Raw genomic sequence first — 21,966 nt, 5'->3', positions numbered from 1 at the left:
ATGACAAGCAATGACAGAATTGACATGACAGATTGAACTGAAAGAATTCATTCTTTCACCATAGGGCACTGAGTAATAGTTCTATAAAACGATTGATCGGTTCTGGAAACATGACAGTTTGCGTCGATCTATATAATATTCATAGAGTAGCTTAGACACTAAATTGTGTCGCTTAGCCAGTTTCGTGTGAGATAGGCCTAAGAAGTTTTTATATTTTCTCATAGGGTTAGTATAAAAAGCAATACCCATTATTAGATAAGAGAAAGCATTATTTGGCTTATACAGCAGGCATAGAACACATTCATTAGAATTAGAAATTTATATTAAAATTTCAGTTTAGTTTATTATAAGTTGTATAATATGGCTTTGACTCAAAAGCCATCTCTTTATTTCTTTGCTTCAGGAAGACGTTTATAAATTTGTGTACAGAAATAAAAACCTTTTTTTTACACATATTAGTTCTTGGGAATATATATCTGTTTGAATATCTTGTATTTCGCGGGTAATGTTCTTTAGCATATAGGAAAATTTTTGAATACACTCATAATCAAATCAAATACAATAATTTCAATAATATACATGCAGCATAGTGGAACAATTTTATATAGCGGATGCAATTTTCCTGTACTTAGAAAGCTATTTCTATATCGGTAGAATTAAGCCATACTATTAACCCTTAAATAATCCATCGTTAGCAATGCGGGTACCAGGGTCGGGGTGACCTCCAACCGATGCCTTCTGGAAATCGTCGTGATAAGGTCCTGGAGAGGGGGGAAATGGGATTGTTAGTAATGTGGACTAATGAACCCATTACTAGCAATATACCATATCAGGTTGACCTCCACGCGGTTCCCCCTGGAAACCATCGTGTTAAATTCCTGGTGAATTTGTCACGATGGGCTAACTGACCTGACCTTATGCTCATATTATCACCCTCCACTGGTGCCCCGCCAGCGTAAACCGTTAGCGCAGGCGGATGCACCATTCCATTATCACATACAAAAAAAAAAGGTCCTGGAGAATTTGTCATGTTAAATTTGTGTAAAATATTATATACCTTCATAGGTACATATGTACCTAGAAATATTATATCTATATAGAAATATTATCATATTTCATCATGATTTCTGAAGGTATGTACATATATAAACTAGGTCTGCTTAGCATGCTAGGCTATTGTAATTGTTAGTAGACAACCTGATAGAATCATACTTATGAATACAAATGTTTGCGTCGCGAAGTCGAATCTGCGGCCATTGAAGTAAGATGATGCTAGACCAACGAGGTCTTCGTAGGTATAGTCATATTTTTAATTAGACGAAGTCAACTGACGTTTACTGTGTTGTCAGTATTTGATGAAATAAAAATAGTGTTGTGACAAAGTGAATCATTGAAAAAACTCCTGAATTAATGGAATTGCCTCGATTGTCTAGTGAATAGTTAGTGTGCCGAACTGCCGATATCGGGTACGGGGTTTGAATTTTAGCCGTGCTTTATACATACCAACGAGTTTACGACGATTATGTTCCTATTGTATCTACCTATACTGAATACCGAGTATTTTAAACGTAAAGAAAAAATTGCGTGGAAACTTTTAAGACTGTCCTAATTACAATTCATAATGTAATTGAAACTATAGATGTACAAAATATAACAATATATAACATAATATAGTTAGGTAATAAAAATAAAAAACTGCGCTTATTACAAAATTTGTTTTTATTCATCATCAGATAAAAAAATCATTGTCGCTTTCAGTGACATTAATTATAAATCTGTCTAAAAATTGATAATAATTTATCTTTGAAACAGTGTTTCGCTCCACGTTTCTCCGGAGACTTAAATTGTTCACTTTGTATTATTTTAATACATTGTAGACTGAGGTCACACCAATTCCCAAAATGTCAGCTGTTTTCGAAATACATTTGTTTTTTTGGGAGCCTCAATAGGTAATAGTGAAGCAGCTTTCTCAAATACGTATTTGTAGACGTTTTGTATCATAAGTTTTTCGGTAACGTCTTTCTTGGAGACAAGCTTTGGCTTGACGTGCTTGGTTGAGGATCCATATTGTTTGTATGAAACAATATAGTAAATATACAATATACCCAACAATTACCACAAACACAACATGAGGAAAAACTTAATAAAACAGCGTGAGCGCAAAAAAAAACATTGGTGCTCTCAGACCAGAGGTTAGAAGCCGAATTACGAACAAAATGGCGACCGACGCTCGCGACGTTGATTTGTGTTGGCACTAGTAGCCGCGCGCTTTGTAATAAGCCGTCAAAAAACTGATTGTAGTTACTAGTAACTTATATCAGAGCACTTTTATACAATTTTCTTTTGTAGTTTGTAATGATTAACTATTCACACTCATTGTTCATTCATCTAACTGAGAACTGAACGCATCACTATTACTTTAAATATGGCAACATTATTTTACAATGTGACATTAGCTACTGTCAGCTAGCTTCGTCTAATTAAAAATACGACTATACATATATGGTTTTATTTTTCCCTAAATCTATGTGAATATTAGAAATATAAGATTAATTTAGTGTTTGTTTTTCTTTCATTTAAATATAGATGACCCTTGGAAGACATCGACTAATCGCTATAATAAAAAAGGGGTTGTGTTATGTGGGATGTGTATGTTAAGGGAATGTGTTATTGAGGATGAATAAAAATGAGAATCAATCTCAATTCTCAGTATTACAATATGTATTAGTAAAGTATCTGCAACTCTAGTAAGCCAAGTTGTATTCTTTTTTCCTTATCGTACACAAAATTAAAAAAAATCATTTTTCTGTATCAGAAAATCCAAGTGTTTCTATAAGACCGGGAGCTTCGTTTCAGTGTAAAGCGTATAGGGTACGGGTAACAGTTTACCATCAGATAGGCAACAAGCATACGGCTTGTTTGCCACTGTCGTGACGTAGCGATGAGGTTATCACCTCACCACTAGTGTTATAGGTGTGATGTGAGGAGGTGTCGCTACATAATATATATTGTTTGTGGTAGTGATAATAGAGGTAGAATAATTTTATGGATAGAGTGGTACACGACTTATTAATAACGCGCACATTCGACTCGAATTCTACATCCCGAATAGACTGACTTTACACATGTTATCTGGAGAGGTAACCTAATGGGAGTGTGTCGAGTGTTGACAGAAAAATTACATGTGTAAGCACAGTGATATGTACAATGTAGTTAATTAACCAAGAATAAAGAACAAAATTAAAGTACAATACTAATACAAATTAATTGTTTATTTGGCTATAAATGAAATTTCAAATCCTAATTACTATATTTAATTACATTAATTTGATTGAATAATGAAGAATTTGATAAAATTTATTGGTTGTATAATAAGTATAATTTTAATTGGCAACTGATCCGTCTGCTAGAAGTAGCAGGTATTAGGAGTGCAGAACCCTCGGAGACCTCCGGATTGTAATTTGATACTGAAATATAAATAAAAACATTCGTTATTCATAACCATTTCTTTTTTAAACTTGGGTTCGGACTTCATATGCGGAGGTCAAAAATGTAAGTTTTTTTTTATAACCATGCCTTTTTTTATAACTCTACTACACTATGACGCTACTAGGATGGTAGTAATGGTTCTAAAATAATTTTACATAAATTGTTTGAAAGAGATAATTTGTATAAAGTATCTTGGACATGAAATCTATAAAGTAATCTTTTAAAAAATTATAACTTACATTTTCTTTTTCTTTTCCATCCCATTTTGAGTTTTCTTTCTTCACTGTACCCCGCATCTCATATTTTATTGATATTATTATTATCCTCATTTTTTATGTTAGTTATATTCTAATCAGGATATTACCTCCGTTTCCATCGTAAATCTTCTTTATTTCCTTTTTTTTTATTATATTTTGGATATAGCTTCTGAAGTCATCGTTTATTAGTTTCTTCGCGGGCAGTCCAAATTTACGTCACTTCTGCAGTCTTCTTTCTTCTTATTCCATGCTTCTTGTTCACTCTTCATTCTTTGTCACGTCGGTTCTGGAGTATTCTTTCTTCATCTTTGCTGCATGGTCAAGTCTTCTCTTTTCTATACTTTGCTATTAGAGTCTTCCTTTTCTATTTTTTTCAGTTCTCGTCCATGTTTCATTCTTCGTCGTCTCCGTTTTAAAGTCTTTTTCTTCATCTTCTTCGCTACACGGTCAAGTCATCTCTTTTCTTCACATTACTTCTGAAGGCTTTACAGTCGAGTCTTCTCTCGTCATCTTGTTACTTCTAAAGTCTTCTGCCTTCTTCTTCGCTCTCCGCCGGTTATTGTCTCTTTGATACGTCATTTTTACGTCTCCCTTCCAAATCTTTATTAGAAGTCTTCTTTCTTCATTTTCTTCGCCTCACGGACAAGTCTTCTCGCTTCGTCACGTCGCTTCTGAGGTCTTCTTTCTTCGCCGTCCTCGTTCCCACCCAGTCTTCTCTCTTCAATACATCGCTCCTTTCATTTTCTTCGCCCCATTACATTGTTCGTCACATCGCTTCTGGAATTTAATTTCTTCTCTTCTCTGCTCCCCGCCCAGTCAACTTTCTTCGTAATATCGCTTCTGGAATCTTCTTTCTTCATCTTCCTCGCTCCTCGCCCAGTCTTCTTTCTTCATCTTCCTGGCTACCCGTCCAGTCTTCTTTCTTCATCTTCCTCGTTTCGCGTCCAGTTATTTATCTTTATCATCTTGCCTTCATGTCCATTCTTCTTTCTTCATCTTCCTAGCTCCTCGCCCGGTCTTCTTTCTTCATCTTCCCCGCTACTCGTCCAGTCTTCTTTCTTCATCTTCCTCGTTTCCCGTCCAGTTATTTATCTTTATCATCTTGGCTTCATGTCCACTCTTCTTTCTTCATCTTCCCCGCTACTCGTCCAGTCTTCTTTCTTCATCTTCCTCGTTTCCCGTCCAGTTATTTATCTTTATCATCTTGGCTTCATGTCCATTCTTCTTTCTTCATCTTCCTAGCTCCCAGTCCACGCTTCTTTCTTCATATTCTTCGCTCCTCGCCCAGTCTTTTTTCTTCATCTTCCTCGTTTCCCGTCCAGTTATTTATCTTTATCATTTTGGCTTCATGTCCATTCTTCTGTCTTCATCTTCGTAGCTCCCAGTCCAGTCTTCTTTCTTCATCTTCCTCGCTCCTCGCCCAGTCTTCTTTCTTCATCTTCCTCGCTACCCGCCCAGTCTTCTTTCTTCATCTTCCTCTTTTCCCGTCCAGTTATTTATCTTTATCATCTTGGCTTCATGTCCATTCTTCTTTCTTCATATTCCTAGCTCCCAGTCCAGTCTTCTTTCTTCATCTTCCTCGCTCCCCACCCATCCAGTCATCGGTCTTCGTCTTCTTGGTTCCACGCCAGTTATTCTTTCTTCATCTTCCTCGCTCCCCGTCCAGTCTTCTTTCTTCATCTTCCTCGCTCCCCATCCAGTCTTCTTTCTTCATCTTCCTCGCTCCCCGTCCAGTCTTCTTTCTTCATCTTCATGGCTCCACGCCCATTCTTCTTTCTTCGTCTTCCTCGCTCCCCGTCTAGTCAACTGTATTCATCTTTTCGGAACACGCTCATTTTCCTCTCTTCATCTTCCTTGCTTCTCGTCCAGTCTTCTTTCTTCTTGTTCATCGCTCTCCGTCCAGTCATTTGTATTCATCTTCTTGGCTACACGTCCATTCTTCTCTCTTCATCTTCCACGCTCCCCGATCAGTCTTCCTTCTTCATCTTCCTCGCTCCTCGTCCAGTCTTGATTCTTCAACTTCTTGGCTCTACGCCCATTCTTTCTTCATCTTCCTCATTCCTCGTCGAATCTGTTTTCTTCATCTTCTTCGATCCCCGTCCAGTCTTCTTTCTTCATCTTCCTCGCTCCCCGTCCAGTCTTCTTTCTTCATCTTCCTCGTTCCCCGTCCAGTCTTCTTTCTTCATCTTCCTCGCTCCCCGTCCAGTCTTCTTTCTTCATCTTTTGGAGACTTCCTTCGGTCTTCATTCTTCGTTAAATATCTTCTGTAGTCTTCTTCGCTACATGAACAAGTCTTCTCTCTTCTTCAAGTCACTTCTTTCTTCATCTTCACTGCCAGGTCAAGTATTTTCTCTTCGTAACAACATTTGTAGTCTTCTTTCTTCTTGTTTATCGTCTTAAAGTAGTAGTATTGTGTCAAGTATTGGTGTCTCCTTTTGTCTTCATTATCCGGTATTCATTCTATATTTCTTTCCGCTACCCGTACTGACCTTTCATAGACACGTTGCTTCTGTTGTCTTTTATTCTTCTTCTTCGCTGTATATAGTCTTATTTCATCGGTATGTCGCATTTAAGATTTCGAATTTTCGCTTTGGAGAGGTTTGTCTTCTTTAGGCTCCGCCTCCAGTCCTTTCTATCCCGCACGTTGCATCTGTAGTCTTCTTTCTTCATCTTCTTTGCTCCAGTCCAAGTCTTCATTCTCCCCCATGTCGCTTCTGGCTTTTTTTCATCTTCGTTCACCGCCCCAATCTATTCGCTGCTCATCCAAGTGTTCTCTTCTTTTCTTCTTCTCGTCTTTCATCGTCGCGCAGACTCTTCGCTTTATATCTTATATTATATTGATATTTTTTTATAGTCATTTTGTTTAATTGTTACCATATTTTCTCTTTTTATTCTAAACACTTTATTGTTTTTTATATAGTTTATATTTTTTTATCAATTGTTTTTTGTTATAAGTTTGTAAATGATTTATTTTTTTATATGTTTTTACATAATTTTTATTCATATAACATTATGGTAATAATTGTTTTGTCATTATTTACTCTTTAGCCTGTGAAAATAGAAATATTAGTGTAGAATTTGCAGGACGCCATCATCCGTCTTGACATTTAATGTTGGCCATATTTCAATTCTGTAGGCAGCTAGTTTCTGAAAAGAATTGTTTTTAGCGGCAGATTTTGTTTGTATTCTTTTGGATCCGTTGCTTCACCTTTCGCCTTGTTTTAATTCCAAGTGATTTTAATATCATATTAGTCTATTATAGAACTGATTATTCCAGCGATTATAAATCAATATTTTTCGCCGTTATTACTCGAGACTTTGCCTGCTGCTTTCTACTTTTTTGGTAATAAATTATTTAATTTTAATTTAATATTTCATTCATCTGTGTACTGTGTAATGATTTGTCCTGTAATGCAATGTAATTATGTCCTGCCGACAAAGATTAGATTTGGCAACTTACCTCTTTTAAATGATAATTTACCGATATGTGAATTCATTTGATCGTACCTATTAGTTGTTCATTGTATACCAATTAATTGTATTGTTGTATTGTATCCATTGTAACCAACTTTTTATAAAATACATAAAAATATTTAGAATGATAAGGTAGCAAGATATTTAATTAAATGAATATTTGTAATGGCTCCTAATCTTCCAGTTTCATATTCCTGTAGAAACCTGTAAGTATTTAACTCACCTCGGAGAAAATATTTCCCTGCTAATTATTTACTTGTAAGGAATCGTCGTATACTTATAACAATACATTATTTTATCACAATGTTCTTTGAAATTTTAATACCATCGGCATTTATTATATTTTCAATAATTTAAATCCAACTATTTATATATCCGAGACGGCAGTATGATTTTGTTATTTATCATGTATGGCCCGATAAGATTTCTTATTCTTTGTGTCCTGAAATCTTTTATACATATCTCTATTTCAAGTTTTTTATGCTAAATGTTATTAAAAATTTACTGCGAGCTTGTATTTAGGTTTTCTTACTATTTGTAACTTTATTCTTTTTGTCTAATTATTTCCGGAGTCGTATCATTGTTTTCATATTACTTATTCCTGAAACCGAGACTTAATACCTATGCTTACTTACCCATTCCGTAATTAAAGTGATAGAACATGATTTTGTTCAAATAGATACATTGTTGAGATTCAACATTTGCTGATGAATATTAATTTTTCTGAATATTTTAATTTATTTATTTGACTTCAGTAATAGCTTTGACGAATACTTTTTATGAATTTGTAATATAGTTAATATCTGAAAATTAAAGTTACTTGGAAAGGAACAAAAATACTTAATGTATTTTTGTATTTATCTGAAAGGGACTAGATTTAGCGTGCACTGTATAAGCTATTGTTTAAATAGTAATAAAATCGATTTTTTTTATACATAACGACATAAGCTATTAAGTAAAATATTATACAGATAAGAAATTATAGACTAGTATCACACCTATGGCTAATATGCTCACCAGTTCTTAATTACATAAATGATGATATGATTTGTGTCAATTATTATTTTCCTCCATTTTCAAGGGACGTAGGCAGTTATCAGTTGTCGGCAACTTAATAACAGGAGAGGGCCAGAGATACTTGGTGACTCGATTAAAATCTGTTTTCTCGGTACAAAAGCAGTATAACAGCGATCGTCATGAGTTTTATGATAATATTTATAACCGATAGATGAGCGGCAACTATTAACAAATTAAAGACAGCACGGTAAAGGGGCGAATGGACGCCCAAAAAATAGCACACCAATACATGCATATTCTGAATTAAATTTCAAAGAAGTATTGATCACAGATAAGTAATTGATTAGTGCTTGTATACCAAGAGGATGATATTTGAACTTCTTACATCAGCATTTCATACTATCGTTAGGTTCAGCTTTCGTCCAGACTTCGCAAATCGGCAAAGCAGCATTCGATTTTGTAATTTATTCATATTGGCATAATGCACTAATAGTGTAGTTTACGTACCGGATAAACGGCGACACAGGATGTCACTGGATAGTACTACTCCTCGTTCAATAACTATTAAGAATAGTTTACCGTCTTTGGATAGCAGGTGGCCAACGCTAGCTCATTACGTTGGTTCTTGGCAACAACCGATGTGAAGTACTAAATAGTCACGTGTCCGGACTGATGATATCTGTTTGTTGGTAGCATTTCTAGTGTAGTATCTGCTTAACAAATTATAATAATGGTCACCTTAATAGCAGCTTCCAAGGTCCATGTAATAGCTGGCAGTAGAGTCCATGTAATAGCGGCCTAGAGACTCCATGTAATAGCAGCCTGTAGTGTCCATCTAATAACATCTTGCAGGGTCAATGGTTGTCAATTTCTGCTTATCATATTGATGGATCATAAACTTTATAGCTTACTTTATAGCCTTACTGCTACTGATATAAACTATTTCCCACCTGTAGATGTTAAAAAGGACACTTTGGAAGACAATGAAGTCCAATGAAGTACTTCCTCGGGTAGCTTGTAATTACGTAATAATTCTGAAGAATAATATGCTCACCAGTTTGTTGACAGACGAACGCAGAATGGTATAGGACTGGCTCTTATAATAATGCTTCGATAATGTTTAGCAGATTAATTCTAGTAATGATTTGGTAATTAACTTCGCAGTGCCTCGCAGAGCATTCACAGTGGAGAATGACACCCAGTGACTCGTAGTGCTGACAGCTGCTAGGATGATTGCTGCAGTGATTGTCACCTTTGTAGCTGATTTCATCTACGTTGGTCATCTTCTAATCGCACCCGTCGCAGTAGATACAGGTGTTTGAAGAACCATGGAGGCACCTCCCTGAATACTTAGAATCGGTACAGGCGCGGCGGATGGTAACGAAGCGAGCTGACAATAACTATACGTGCATGGCGTAATCGAGTGACCACATGGTCATTAGCTTATGACTATATAGTAGGTAGATCATTACCAGATTGATAGTTTATAGTGGAACTGAAGTCTGGATATGCAGGTCGTATCATATTCATTGTGAGTGAGTAGGCCACCGCATGGGAACTGTAGTGATGCCAGAGGTTAGATATGTACTTGGTAGCAGCGCTGTGATCAATGAGCTGAAGCGTGCTGGCAATCTGTCGTACAGAGCTGCTCTCCAAACCCGTACGACTCAAGCTGATGACAGATGAATAAAACATCGGAAAGAGCGGACAGAAGATGTCCGTAACAATTCAATATACGATGAGTAGTACAATTTTAGGAGACCGTATCGAAACGGTACCTATATGTTGTTTAATTTTATAGTCATAATTTGCCAAGAGTTGCGATATCATCAACTGATTTATTGGTTATATACACCAATAGATTGGTAATCTAATTATAGTGTCTAGGATGTACAAAATAAAGTCTTACACAATTCACATACAGTCGTTGGTGAAGTGTTAAGTGGCGCAGGCGGCACGTTGCACGCAGATATGTGGCAGCAAAATATCAATGACGACTCCAGGAAAGATTACGAGATTTCACGTGGCTAGTGGCGTAGAACAAATTTCCCTGAAGAGACAACGTTAGCATACCCAGACAACATTGAGGTCCGCTGACTTCTTTATAGTGGTAGTCATACGATACAGGGCGCCTACGAAGTTTTCTAGACGTTGTATTACAGGATTATCCGCCGAGTTGGGACAGCATTAGTGTTACAGCGATGTCATCATTGCATACGAGGGCGCTGCTGCTCTCATCGCGTAGTCAGATGCAAAATGTAGTAGTCACCTCAAAACGCAGTATCTAGCTAAATCATATAGGAAGAATGACACCTCCATAGCTAGATTATGTTATTATGCATACCTACCTACTTTTAATGTTTGATTATCGTCAGAAAGAAAAATAATTATTCAGTATTACAATGAATCTAAATAAGACATTATAATATTATTATAGTATATTACAGTGTTATATTTAGATTAACGCTCTGATAGATCTAGATGTTATATTTTATATAATGAATTAGTTATTTGTAACCTCAGTACATGTCTAGTTTAAGAGTATTAAACAATTAAATCTTACGTAGTTTTTTGGCAAGAGCATTGCAGACACGTTGCAGACGCGTAGGAAAGTAGTAGCAAGCGACGTGCGGAGAGTACGATGAGCAGCGCGGACTCTTGTCACCGCCACGCGAGGAACGTGTAGCACGCTGCGTGCGACGAGATCGGTAGGTAGTGCGGGCTCACGTCGCCGCCGACGTGAACGAAGAGCAACGAGCGACGACGTTGAAACGTAGCGCGAGCTGTCGTCGTAGCGAGGAATGTAGCATACGACGTGCGTCGAAGTCGGTAGACACCGCGAGCTCTCGTCGCCGTACGAAGAACGAAGCGGCGAGTAACAAGGGGTAGGTAGCATGAGCACCCGTCGTCGCTGTGTGAAGACCGTGGTAGCACGCAGCGAGCGTCGAGGTCGGTACGTAGCGAAAGATCTCGTCGCCGCTGTGCGAAGAACGCGGTAGCGAACCGAGGTCAGTAAGCAGCGCGAGTCTCGCTCTTGCCGGTGCCGTGTGAAGATATCTTACGCAGTGGACGTGTCGGGTAGGACAATTTGCTATGAATAGATGGCATTAGTATAGCGAGGCAACGGTGAGGACCGCTGACTATTATTGACATATATTATTAACATATACCAGTCTTGTGGACGACACGACGTTTTGGGAGATTTGGCTGCGGCGCTGAGTCAGTATCATACCACTCAATGCAGAGTAAGGCTGTTGCTCTTGAGTAATCAGAAGCAATAAGTAGGCCAATTCGACATATCTAGCTAAATCATACAGAAAAAAAAGTACCATACCTCGATCATGATATTAAGATATACTACAATTACGTACTTAATTGTTGTTAGATAAATATTTTTTACCTCTATAGCTATATTATAGAAACAATAGCTAATTGTAGAATAGTAGCCTGAATTACGCAGGCTATATGACGGTTTTCCTGGATGGCTGGCGGAAGTCGATGCGCCACGATGAAATCTACTGTAGCTACGTAGTGATCAATGAGATGGCCATCAAACATCAAGCGGTCGCTGCGATAACCCATCACCGTTCTTCATAGCGTGCCATGAATGGGCAGGCGTGGGTAATCTGCCGAAGCTACTCTCCGACACAGCCATGATCACGACATGCTGCTAAAAGATAAAATTACGAAAAAAAGCAGACAAATGTCCGACACTACTCAAATTCGTAATTGTTCATGGATGTGAAAGTTGAATTTACAGACCGTATCAATACGGTACATTATGTTTATATTACATTGTTTTATTTGTATAGATTTATTTATATAAATTTTATCATTATCTAAATGTGTGTAAGAAATAATAATAATAATATGTAGTCTAATCTAGAGTATAAAAAACGTTTGTAAAGTCTTACACGTTTTGGTTTGGGAAGTGCAGACACGTTGCGTGCTGGAACGTGACAGCACGCAGTCAGCAACGAGATTGAAGGTCAGCGTGATCTTTCACCCTCGCCTGGGGAGGAACCTGGCAGAGTTACCAGATTGCGAGGTGGTTGGTAAGTAGCGCGAGCTCCCGTGATCGTTATGCGAAGATGTCAAATCTTCTATTTTGTAGTATAAGTTGATTAGCAGCGTGAAGCAAATTCATCTGAATAGACGGTATTAGCACACGGTGCCGCGGTGGTACTATTTAGTCAACTGTGTGGTGCAGATCGTCTACCGAGATTTTGATGTTTGCAATAAGCTCCTCCCTTGCGTAGAGCAGTAGTTTATCATTCTGTGATGAGGGACGTAGACCCTAGCTAAATCATACAGAAAGACAAACACTTCCATAGATCGTTTATGTTATTAACCTACTAATTTTTATTTGTTCATATATTATATCAACTACGTACACAAAGATCAGTCATAAAGCAGGATGCATTATGAGAAACGTGCAATAGTAAACTTATTAAATACACGAAACGAAAACATTTAGATATCATTAGTATAAAATTAAATCACATCTCAATATTTAGATAAGAAATAATGAAATACATTCAAATAATAGTATACTAAAATACCTATTAACATAATAAGAAACGATAAACGTGTGCCCAGTTCTATCTTCTACAATGCAATCGGTCATTGAAGCTTGCAGATGTACTTAAAGAATTGTATTCCAAAGCTGTAATTTTGGATTTCCAAAGCACGTAATGTTACTTCACACAAAAACTCCTCATCGCAAAACTGCACAACCTTTCTAAACAAATAGAAATTTTTGGTTAAGCAAATGACTGCTGGAGCAGTCTAAATAAATATGTATTACTGTCTATTTACAATATTTATAAAAATAAATAAAATGGTAAATAATTAATATTATTTACAGGTTAGAAGCTTACCAACGGGTAGAAAACAAATCAATTTTAAATCATGATGAGTTATTTTACATTCGTAAATACTTCCATTCAGCATCATAATTAGATGGTTTGCAAAATAATTCGGGACCCTTCAATCAGTAACATATACGAAACACTTATTCAAATTATTTCGTCACACAATGATTAGTGTCATTGGTAATAATTACAAAAGTTATCACACAACATTTACATCCTTATTTGCCATTTATTTCTTTGTTATTTTAATTATATTTCTCTGTTGTATTTATGTTATTAGGTAGTATATTTTCTATGTTAATTTTATTACAGGAACACTGCAGTACCTTACTGAAACAAAATTTTAACGCAAGCCTACACGTATGTATCGCTGTGAATAATTCAGTTCCTCCAACAATATTCTTTACAGCAAAACTTCAATGCCATCCACCAAGCCACAAACAGAAACAGAAAGGCGTGTGTAGTTACAGTATGCAGTTTTCAAGATGCTATGGGTCCAATTTTAGGCAATAAAGTTCAATATCATCCCGTAGCTGCCGTATTACTTATTTGTACTGTGACGTCGACCAATTCACACATCTTACGCAGCAAGATTGTCAATTATTGTCAACCAATGAGCCAATAATACTACCTAGCTGTAGGTACAGATTATAGACACGAAAAAATGGGTTATGCAAACAGTTATTAAAAATTCAAGAAAGTAATATATGCTTAAATAGTTATATTATGATAAATGATTAAGATCCTTGTATAAATATATTAACTCATTTCACAACTCATTGTACTCACAAAAGAAGTATAGGAATTGAGCCTGTTACATAGACTTAGTTAGGACTCCTTTTTTGTGTTTTCCACTATTGATGCTTTTCAAAATATGATTATATAATTTATTAGTGTCCTTAATTACAGCCTCGGACCTCGTAGACTACGTCATTTGAACATTATTAATAACATTTTATCATCCTTTTATATCAGCATGTGTATTTTATAGTATTTCTGGATACCTGGAAGCTAAGTATCAGCCGAGAACTTGCCAAGATTTTCAAAGGGACTATCCATTTGTTAGAAATGGCCGAAGTTAACAATAACAATGAAGAAGCTCCGTATGATTTTTTTATTCATCCGTCCAGAAAATATATTATTTGGAGATATGCATTACAACTTGTCGTCGCATAGTGCACGTTATGTTGTTTATACTTAAGAATTGATGTGTACAGGTAGATGATGTATGTTCATCCAAATTTTATTCCTCGATCATCAGATGTTTGTTTTATTTAATGACTTAATTTCAATATTTTGTAAGGATAAGTTTAATTCATTATGTAAGATATAGTTGGGATTGTGCGATTTCACCACGAGTCCAAATGATATCTATTGCCTAATTAAATATATCGTTCATTCTGAAAATCAAAGGTCTAAATGTTATACACATCTTTGTCCCCTATTAATTAGGAGATATTCATTACAACAAGAATTAGATAGCGTACATATACGTTTCACAGAATTTGTAAAGAAAAAATATGGTAGATACTTTTTATTGATGGGTATCATTCTAAAATGCAGAATTTCTTGCATTCGAGACAATATTGTCACTACTTATTGCTAATAGATTTTATTTTCCTACTTAAATGCCCCCTCAATAAAAAAGAATCTATAATTGTTTTTATTTATTTGTAGAATAAAGACAAAATACCAAAATATTTACGCAGTGAATGCAAGTGAATATATGTCAAAGAGAAAATTGATATAAGATTGCAAGCGATAGTTACTACTTTCTATCAGATGGACAGCTTGCCTTTCTAACACAAGTCTATTAGAGTGAAGAACTGCAGTTTGATATCGGTTCAATAGATATTGTTGACACGGCTAAATAGGACTTAGTATAAATGAGAACTTCACTTACCTACATTTGTCTTAAGAGATTCCTTTATAAATTTAGTATTACTTGGTGGGTCGTTCACAAATATTAGTGTTATATTAACTTTATATTCGAAGAATTGCTATAACTTTCTATTTTTGTGTACTGGGACTTTTTTCCTTGAATGCAGTGTTTTAATAGTTTTTTGCGAAAGCTATAGATTGCAACTAATGTAACCGACTATGACCAATACGACTTATCTGGGTGAGGTGTCGATGGTCCTCTCTAATGTCAACTGGATTCTGGCTAGCCTTCGGCTTGAGGGCTTCACCTTGCTTTTGTTTTATGGGTGGGAGACGTGAATTCGTGGTTCACGACTGCCTCAGTTCCCAATCCAGTCAGCTGTGAAGTTTGCACATAAAAAATCATATATTACCGACACAGAAAGGTAGTCATACATTATATAATACATTTTAGAAGTTTTGCAATTACCCAAAATAAAATTAGTAGAAAAATAAGATTATTTTAAAGAACAGAAATTAGTTCAAGATTACTACATCAAACATACGTTGATAAATCGTAGTTTTGTAACTCAACGTTGTACAAATAGTGTTAATTTAATCAGGTATAATTTCTCAGTAGTCTTATTGAAATTAGTACCAAGATTGTAAAATAAATCAGTTTGTTAAAACCAGTAACTTACCATTATATTCTCATCCGAGATATTCAACCCAGTGGATTCCTATACTAATTTTATTTTCCATTGTTTAAGGATAATGTTGTGGTATATTTGCCTATTTTTATTTGTATATAGATATTTGCAGTGTTTGTATTTGTAGACGTTCTGCGTTCCTCATGTTAATCAGCCCACTCGTCAATGTGCGGTTTATTCCAATTTCATTATGGTATTAATGTGCCATTTATTTCAAATCCTATACTATTTCTACTTAGAATTGTATTAAAATATATATTTGCCTCATGTGAGAGACAGACAACACTAATTACCAGGTACAAGTAAGCTTGTAACTTCAATATAGCATGCAAAATTATAATCATTATTGTAAAATGTTCATTGACCTGTATTACCTAAATAGTGAAAGCTGCCGCCGTCATGACGGCCGCTGTGGACTGCCGGGTCGTTAAAACACCAGCAGTTGGTCGAATACCAATTACAGCTTGTTTCTAGTCTTCGTAACGTTTGCAACGGTACCACCACGGTAGTAGGAACGCGTGCTTTCGTATGCCTGTATGGGTGTAACATTATTTACCTAATAATGCCCGCAGGCATTCCTTTTGATATGACAGATATGCTACAATCATATAGCTACTAACTAGATATGTTTATATTGAAAATTAACCAAGTTGTTTCAACTTTTCTAATAGTTAATTCTTGTAAACAACAAACGACTCACCATCTACGTCATCTTATTAGTCATAGGTATAGACGATCGATACTATGGAAGTTTCCGCGTGCGCTCACGCAGTAGTCAGCCGTAGCCCTGTTGAAGGCCGATGCGGCAGCGTTTCAAGTAGAAATGGCTGTCATCTGAGGTCTAAAGACAAGGTTATACGAATGGGCCCGCGCGCGGGCCCTTGACATTTCCTAAACAGAATGTAATTGTGACGCAATCGCCTAACGTTTACCTAGTGGGCTGACAACCGGGACTATAGGGACTCGTTTCCGCGGCGTTTACCACGAGCAGCACCAGTGTGCAGGTGTAGCATGTGCAGCAAGCAACCGATGCGCCACAGCTAGTCGCCACTCAGCAGACTAACACTCGAACTCGATCACGTGACGCCAGCAACATGTCCATATCTCTCCACGTTGTGACGATGACTCATGGAATAATACATTTGTGCGTGGTGAAATCACAAGTAAATAAAAAGAAAATGAAGTACAGAAATACGACAATATTTTTTTAAAAATTCTTTTATTTTCATACTTAAACATATGTTACAATTTTCTTATTCAATATGAATAAAACTTTGATTCCAATTTTACCATTAAGCAATAGAAAAAAATTGAAACATTAAGGTACAATATTAAAAGACTAAATAAATAAATGCATGATACCGTTACAAACCCATTTTGCAGTTAGCAGCGACCACGCCCAGCGGCAGCCAAGATGGCGGCCGACGGATGCAGACCCACGCGAAACGCAATGGGACTGTAATTTAGAAAAACATCCTACATAGTATATCACAGATAAAGATTTTTACATTACCTAGTAGTAAGTACTTAGTTCACTATCATTGGTTTGACATTGTCTAATTCTTTGAAAAAACTATCTAGACCGCTGAGATCATTCTTCCATATGTTATCGATTTTTTCTCGCTGCTGCCTGGCCACTTCCTCCTCCTTATTTGATAGTCCAAGGTCTGCTTGCATTTGCGCCCACCTTCTGGCACGTTCCCTTTGTTTCGTAACGAGCTCGCTCTCGGCACGTGATAGAGAGTTGCTCAAAATGGCGATTATTCTGAGATCACGTTTTTTCTTTGTCTTGACACTGAGAGATTTACTTTTAACTTGACGTACCCAATTGGAGAGAGATTCGGTTTTACTCTCACAAAAATCAACAACAGATTTATCATTTGTAATGTAACCCATGGTTATAGATTAAAATGGGTTAGATATTGCTGTGAGACAATATTACACACCTGAATCCGACAGGCTATAGAGAGTTCACTTCTTGAAAAACTGGTCACTTCACATCACAAGCGCACGTTCAAACTACACCGAGGATGGGAAATCAATGAGGGCGCTGACGTCATGGGGGCCTTATATAGCCGCGGGCAAACGGGGCCAAGCTGCGCAGTTGTCTACAAAATGGCGGCGACCTGCGGCGGCTTCCACAGCGTTCCACCGAGGTGGGGGACGAAACCGTGCAAGAATAGACGATCAATGGATATGTTTCGGAATAATGCTCTGGGAATTTTATTACTGAACGTATTGCATAATAATTTTAAATATCGTATAATCGACATTTAATACAATATCATTAATATTAAATTAACTTTATGACACCGTAATTGGTAGGTACTAAAATATATTTCTTTTGTTATTTTAATTTTTGATGGAATTTATGTCATAACGACAATTGATAGATGGATATCATTAACTGAATTTGATTTATCAAATAGGTATAATATGTCAAATGATTCTACATAACGCACTAATAAAATATAAACTTAATTTGTATATTTCGTATCATTACAACATATACCTACTGTCGTGAAGCCATTAAATATAAGAAAAGATTTTAGTTACATTTTATCTGTCAAATAGTTGTATACAATTTTTAGTTTATTAAAGCCTAATAGTGGGTATTCTAGTTTTAATTAATAATTCAACACTATATTCATATCATATACATATATAGGTATCGTCACTATTTATCAGTATATATTGAATATCATAATTTATAATATTCGAAGAAACTCTCTACGTCCATTCTTATCTGGTTTTCTTCTTAAAAACCTTTTTTAAGCCATTCATTCGTAGATACCACGGATAAGAGAATACACATATTAATACCAATTTTATATCAACAGTATAAATCCGAAACACATGTTTTATCCGCATTGAAGATAGAAGGTGAACCAAGAGCGGGAGTATGGAGCTCGGGACGGGGGAGTATCGACCTGAACGCAAGGCAGCTGAACCCGCAATAACAACTGCAAATTCCATTTTTCGAAAAACAGGTTACTTATTATGAGGCACCTATAGTTGATTAACTTTTGGAGAAGTCAAATGTTCATAAATAACAATAATAGCTATTTTTAGATTACCTAACAACTATACCAATTTAATAAGGCATAAATTTTAAATTTAAGTTGAGATCATCACGAGAATCTAAATCACATTCTAGTGATGTCATAGGCCATGTCACAGGGTGTCATAGATAAACAAACATGATTTAAAAAAATTATCTACGTGTTTGATACGAAGTAATTACATTAATTAGCTTTAAAAATTTTACACAAAAAAAGTGTAGATGTTTGGTATCACACACACCAAAAATTTCTAGACATCTGCTTACCTACATCACAGATAAGATAATAATACCTACATTGTTAGTTTCTTCGATCGATCATTTTCAATTTAATTTTATTCAAAAACTTTAATTCTGAATTCTGAAATTACAAAGAGAGATCGTAAGAAAAAGTAAAAGCAGTTCAATTGCCGACATCGATTATATATACGTAGTTGTAAGAACAAATTATAATAAATATATATATATATATATAAACAACAACAAATTTATTTTTTATTTTAAAATATTATGAACACTGTTACTTGCATAATAATGAAAAGACGTATTTAATTTTCTACGATAATTACTTCTTTACTTCTAATGTTTAGCAAGATATCCCATTAGGTACAAACAATAGAAAAGTAACCGTTACAAAATATGGCATCTAAAATCTCAAGACGGCAGGTAAGATTGTGAAATAAATAACCCATTCCATTGAAATCAACTATGTATGGCACATTTCATAATGCGCCATACTAAACTGGGGTCAGGTAAAAATACCAAATTTTACGGACAAAAGATGTACCCTACTAGAGGGAAACAAATGCCTACAAACTCTTCGGGTTAAGGGTGCTTTGTTGCACGTGGGAATTTTGTTCCCTAGTTTTTACCACGAGAGTCTATCATACTACGTACGTATAGGATATAGGTATAATAAAATGTGTTCAATATAATACAACAATTACTATAAGTAACAATACTTGAGTTAGTCTAAATATATTAGAATGTTACAGGAAAAGACATTATTCTTTAATCTACCTTTATAATTATTAGCATGACTCAATACGGAGAAATAACAATGAATAATTTCATTTGGCGCAGTTATTTACAAATGATTCAGACAGATATCTGGAATTTATTTTATCATATTCTGAAATAATCCTTAAGGCACTCAGCCTAAAGCTTAATATCGTTAAAAGTGAACGTCAAGACCAATGGCGTAAAACCAAGCTGACGCTGTGACGCACGCTCCCCACTCCACCTCTGCAGCGGCGCGGCGTCCTATTATGCGCTGACGTCATGCCTCGATCGACTGAACTGGACCGGTTTGTCATGGCCGTTGGATTTCGCTGGCAGCTGTTCTACCCAATGACAATAATTATCATCGTTTTCAACCGCCACAATTTAACCGACAATATGCAATGAGCAAGGTTGAAAGAAGGAAACAACATTAACTCTTAAAAAACTGAGAACTTCGTTCATTTTAATGTCGATTATCAAGTCTAAGAACGTATAATATAATGTATAATTTATTTAAATAATTAACTAATTACATACTCTAATATTATTTGACTTCCTTTTAAGAATTTGTTGAATTTTAATAAAAAGAACGCTGTGGCCTAGTAACCTGAACTAAAATCAAGTCGACAGTAAAATAAAATATATTTCTTTAGTCAATTCTCTGAAAACAAAATTTTGAGATCGCCAATACTCTTCGTAATGACTATCTCAAAAATTTATTATAGATATGGCAAATTTCCCTGAAACTAGTAGGATGACTTCGCCTGCTTTCGAATAGAGAAAGATTTGTATAAACAAGTTCATCCATTAAAAATTTATAACTATTCATTTTCTAATATATAAAATTCTCGTGTTGCGATGTTTGTTACTAAACTCCTTCAACATGGCTTTACCAATTTTTATGAAATTTTGTGTGCATACTTATCAGGTACCCACCTGATAAGTATGCACACAAAATTTCATGCGATGTTTGTTACTAAACTCCTTCAACATGGCTTTACCAATTTTTATGAAATTTTGTGTGCATACTTATCAGGTGGGTGGGTGAGAATCGGCTAACATCTATTTTTCATACCCATTAATAATAAGAGTGACGCGGTCCACTTCTAAGTAGATATATTTCTTTTGATAATTTTGTTATTTTATTTTGAATAATACATACAACCCTTAAATATGCACCGTTATACCAATAACCCCTTTTTTAAAAAGTGATATCGATTTATGTATATTCTATATACCTACTAGCTGACCCGGCAAAACAACGTAATTCTGATGCATAAAGCATATTACTGTAAAGTTTCATCAAAATCCGTTCAGTAGTTATTGCGTATTATAATATTAATAATAAGATAATCTTTATATATAAAAATTAATTGTCACGTTGTTTGTCCACGATGGATTCCTAAATTACTGAACCGATTGTAAATTTGCAAAACATTGTGTGCAATTTGATTCAACTTAAGATAGGATAGCTTACATCTCAATTTATAGTCGCAATATTATTTTATTCAAGAATATTAGTCACAGCAACGCGTGGCCGTGTCTGCTAGTATATAATATAATGCCAGTGTTAGTTAACAGTTTATTGATAAAGTTTTATGTGTACTTGGTAGGTTTGAGATGAGGAATCTAATTTTTACGGATAAGAGTGGCTCACAATATATAATTTACATTTATCCTTTGGACATACTTTTTTATGAGACGCCTTTACGAAATAAATACGGTTAGTATAAAGTTTCACCCTTCTACCATCAACTCCTATTTTATCTTAATTTACATATCCGGCAAGCTAGTATAGAGTATGTCACTGAAGCGCAATACTACTACTAGCGATTGAACATATCGTTTAATAAAAAGGTGTTATCGTTTTTTTATTCTCGGATTCTACTCTAATTCTGTTAGCTGCAGCTGGCCTTTACAGCTTCAACAGACGATAGGGGGCAAGTGCAGATGGCACTACAAACCCGCGGAAGGATTTATGGAGCGGCTGAAGCGAGCGACTTTAGTCTGAGGGCACTGCTAGGGGTTCGAACCTCGGCTGAGGCCGTCGTAATATCGATCCCCATTTGAATTGGACGGGGGATCGATCGGAGGGGATTACCTTTTTTATTGAATGATTCAGGCGCTGGCTACCCTTTGAAGCATGTAATCAAAGACTTTCCACATCTTCGTAGATGACATTTACATACAAAAACGCAATTTGGAAGGTTTATACATTTATT

At 35.7% G+C, this 21,966-nt stretch overlaps 1 protein-coding gene and 2 long non-coding RNA genes across 7 annotated transcripts; all 3 read right to left on the bottom strand.

The window, feature by feature from the left end:
* Nucleotides 1-3,254: 3,254 nt before the first annotated feature.
* On the bottom strand, nucleotides 3,255-3,877 carry LOC131847772 (uncharacterized). The gene is made up of 2 exons (XR_009357733.1): nucleotides 3,729-3,877; nucleotides 3,255-3,467 (listed from the first exon to the last, which is right to left on the bottom strand). It is a non-coding gene; the product is annotated as an uncharacterized LOC131847772 (long non-coding RNA).
* Nucleotides 3,878-14,297: 10,420 nt separating this feature from the next.
* LOC131847677 (uncharacterized) lies at nucleotides 14,298-17,936 on the bottom strand. Of its 5 annotated transcripts, none has more exons than XR_009357728.1 (5): nucleotides 17,628-17,883; nucleotides 16,614-17,137; nucleotides 16,056-16,522; nucleotides 15,015-15,371; nucleotides 14,298-14,511 (listed from the first exon to the last, which is right to left on the bottom strand). It is a non-coding gene; the product is annotated as an uncharacterized LOC131847677 (long non-coding RNA). The 5 variants fall into 5 exon arrangements; XR_009357727.1 differs by having other exon boundaries at nucleotides 16,056-16,213; nucleotides 16,382-17,137; nucleotides 17,628-17,881; XR_009357729.1 differs by having other exon boundaries at nucleotides 16,056-16,213; nucleotides 17,628-17,875.
* On the bottom strand, nucleotides 17,144-17,621 carry LOC131847676 (uncharacterized). The gene has a single exon (XM_059197303.1). The coding sequence runs from the start codon at nucleotides 17,575-17,577 to the stop codon at nucleotides 17,209-17,211; it is 369 nt and encodes a 122-aa protein (XP_059053286.1). The 5' UTR covers nucleotides 17,578-17,621; the 3' UTR covers nucleotides 17,144-17,208.
* Nucleotides 17,937-21,966: the final 4,030 nt, after the last annotated feature.

The sequence above is a fragment of the Achroia grisella genome, unplaced genomic scaffold (assembly GCF_030625045.1).
Source record: "Achroia grisella isolate CSIRO2021 unplaced genomic scaffold, CSIRO_AGI_Agris_v1 utg540, whole genome shotgun sequence".
NCBI lineage: Eukaryota > Metazoa > Arthropoda > Insecta > Lepidoptera > Pyralidae > Achroia > Achroia grisella.
This window is presented reverse-complemented; position numbering and strand designations above follow the sequence as displayed.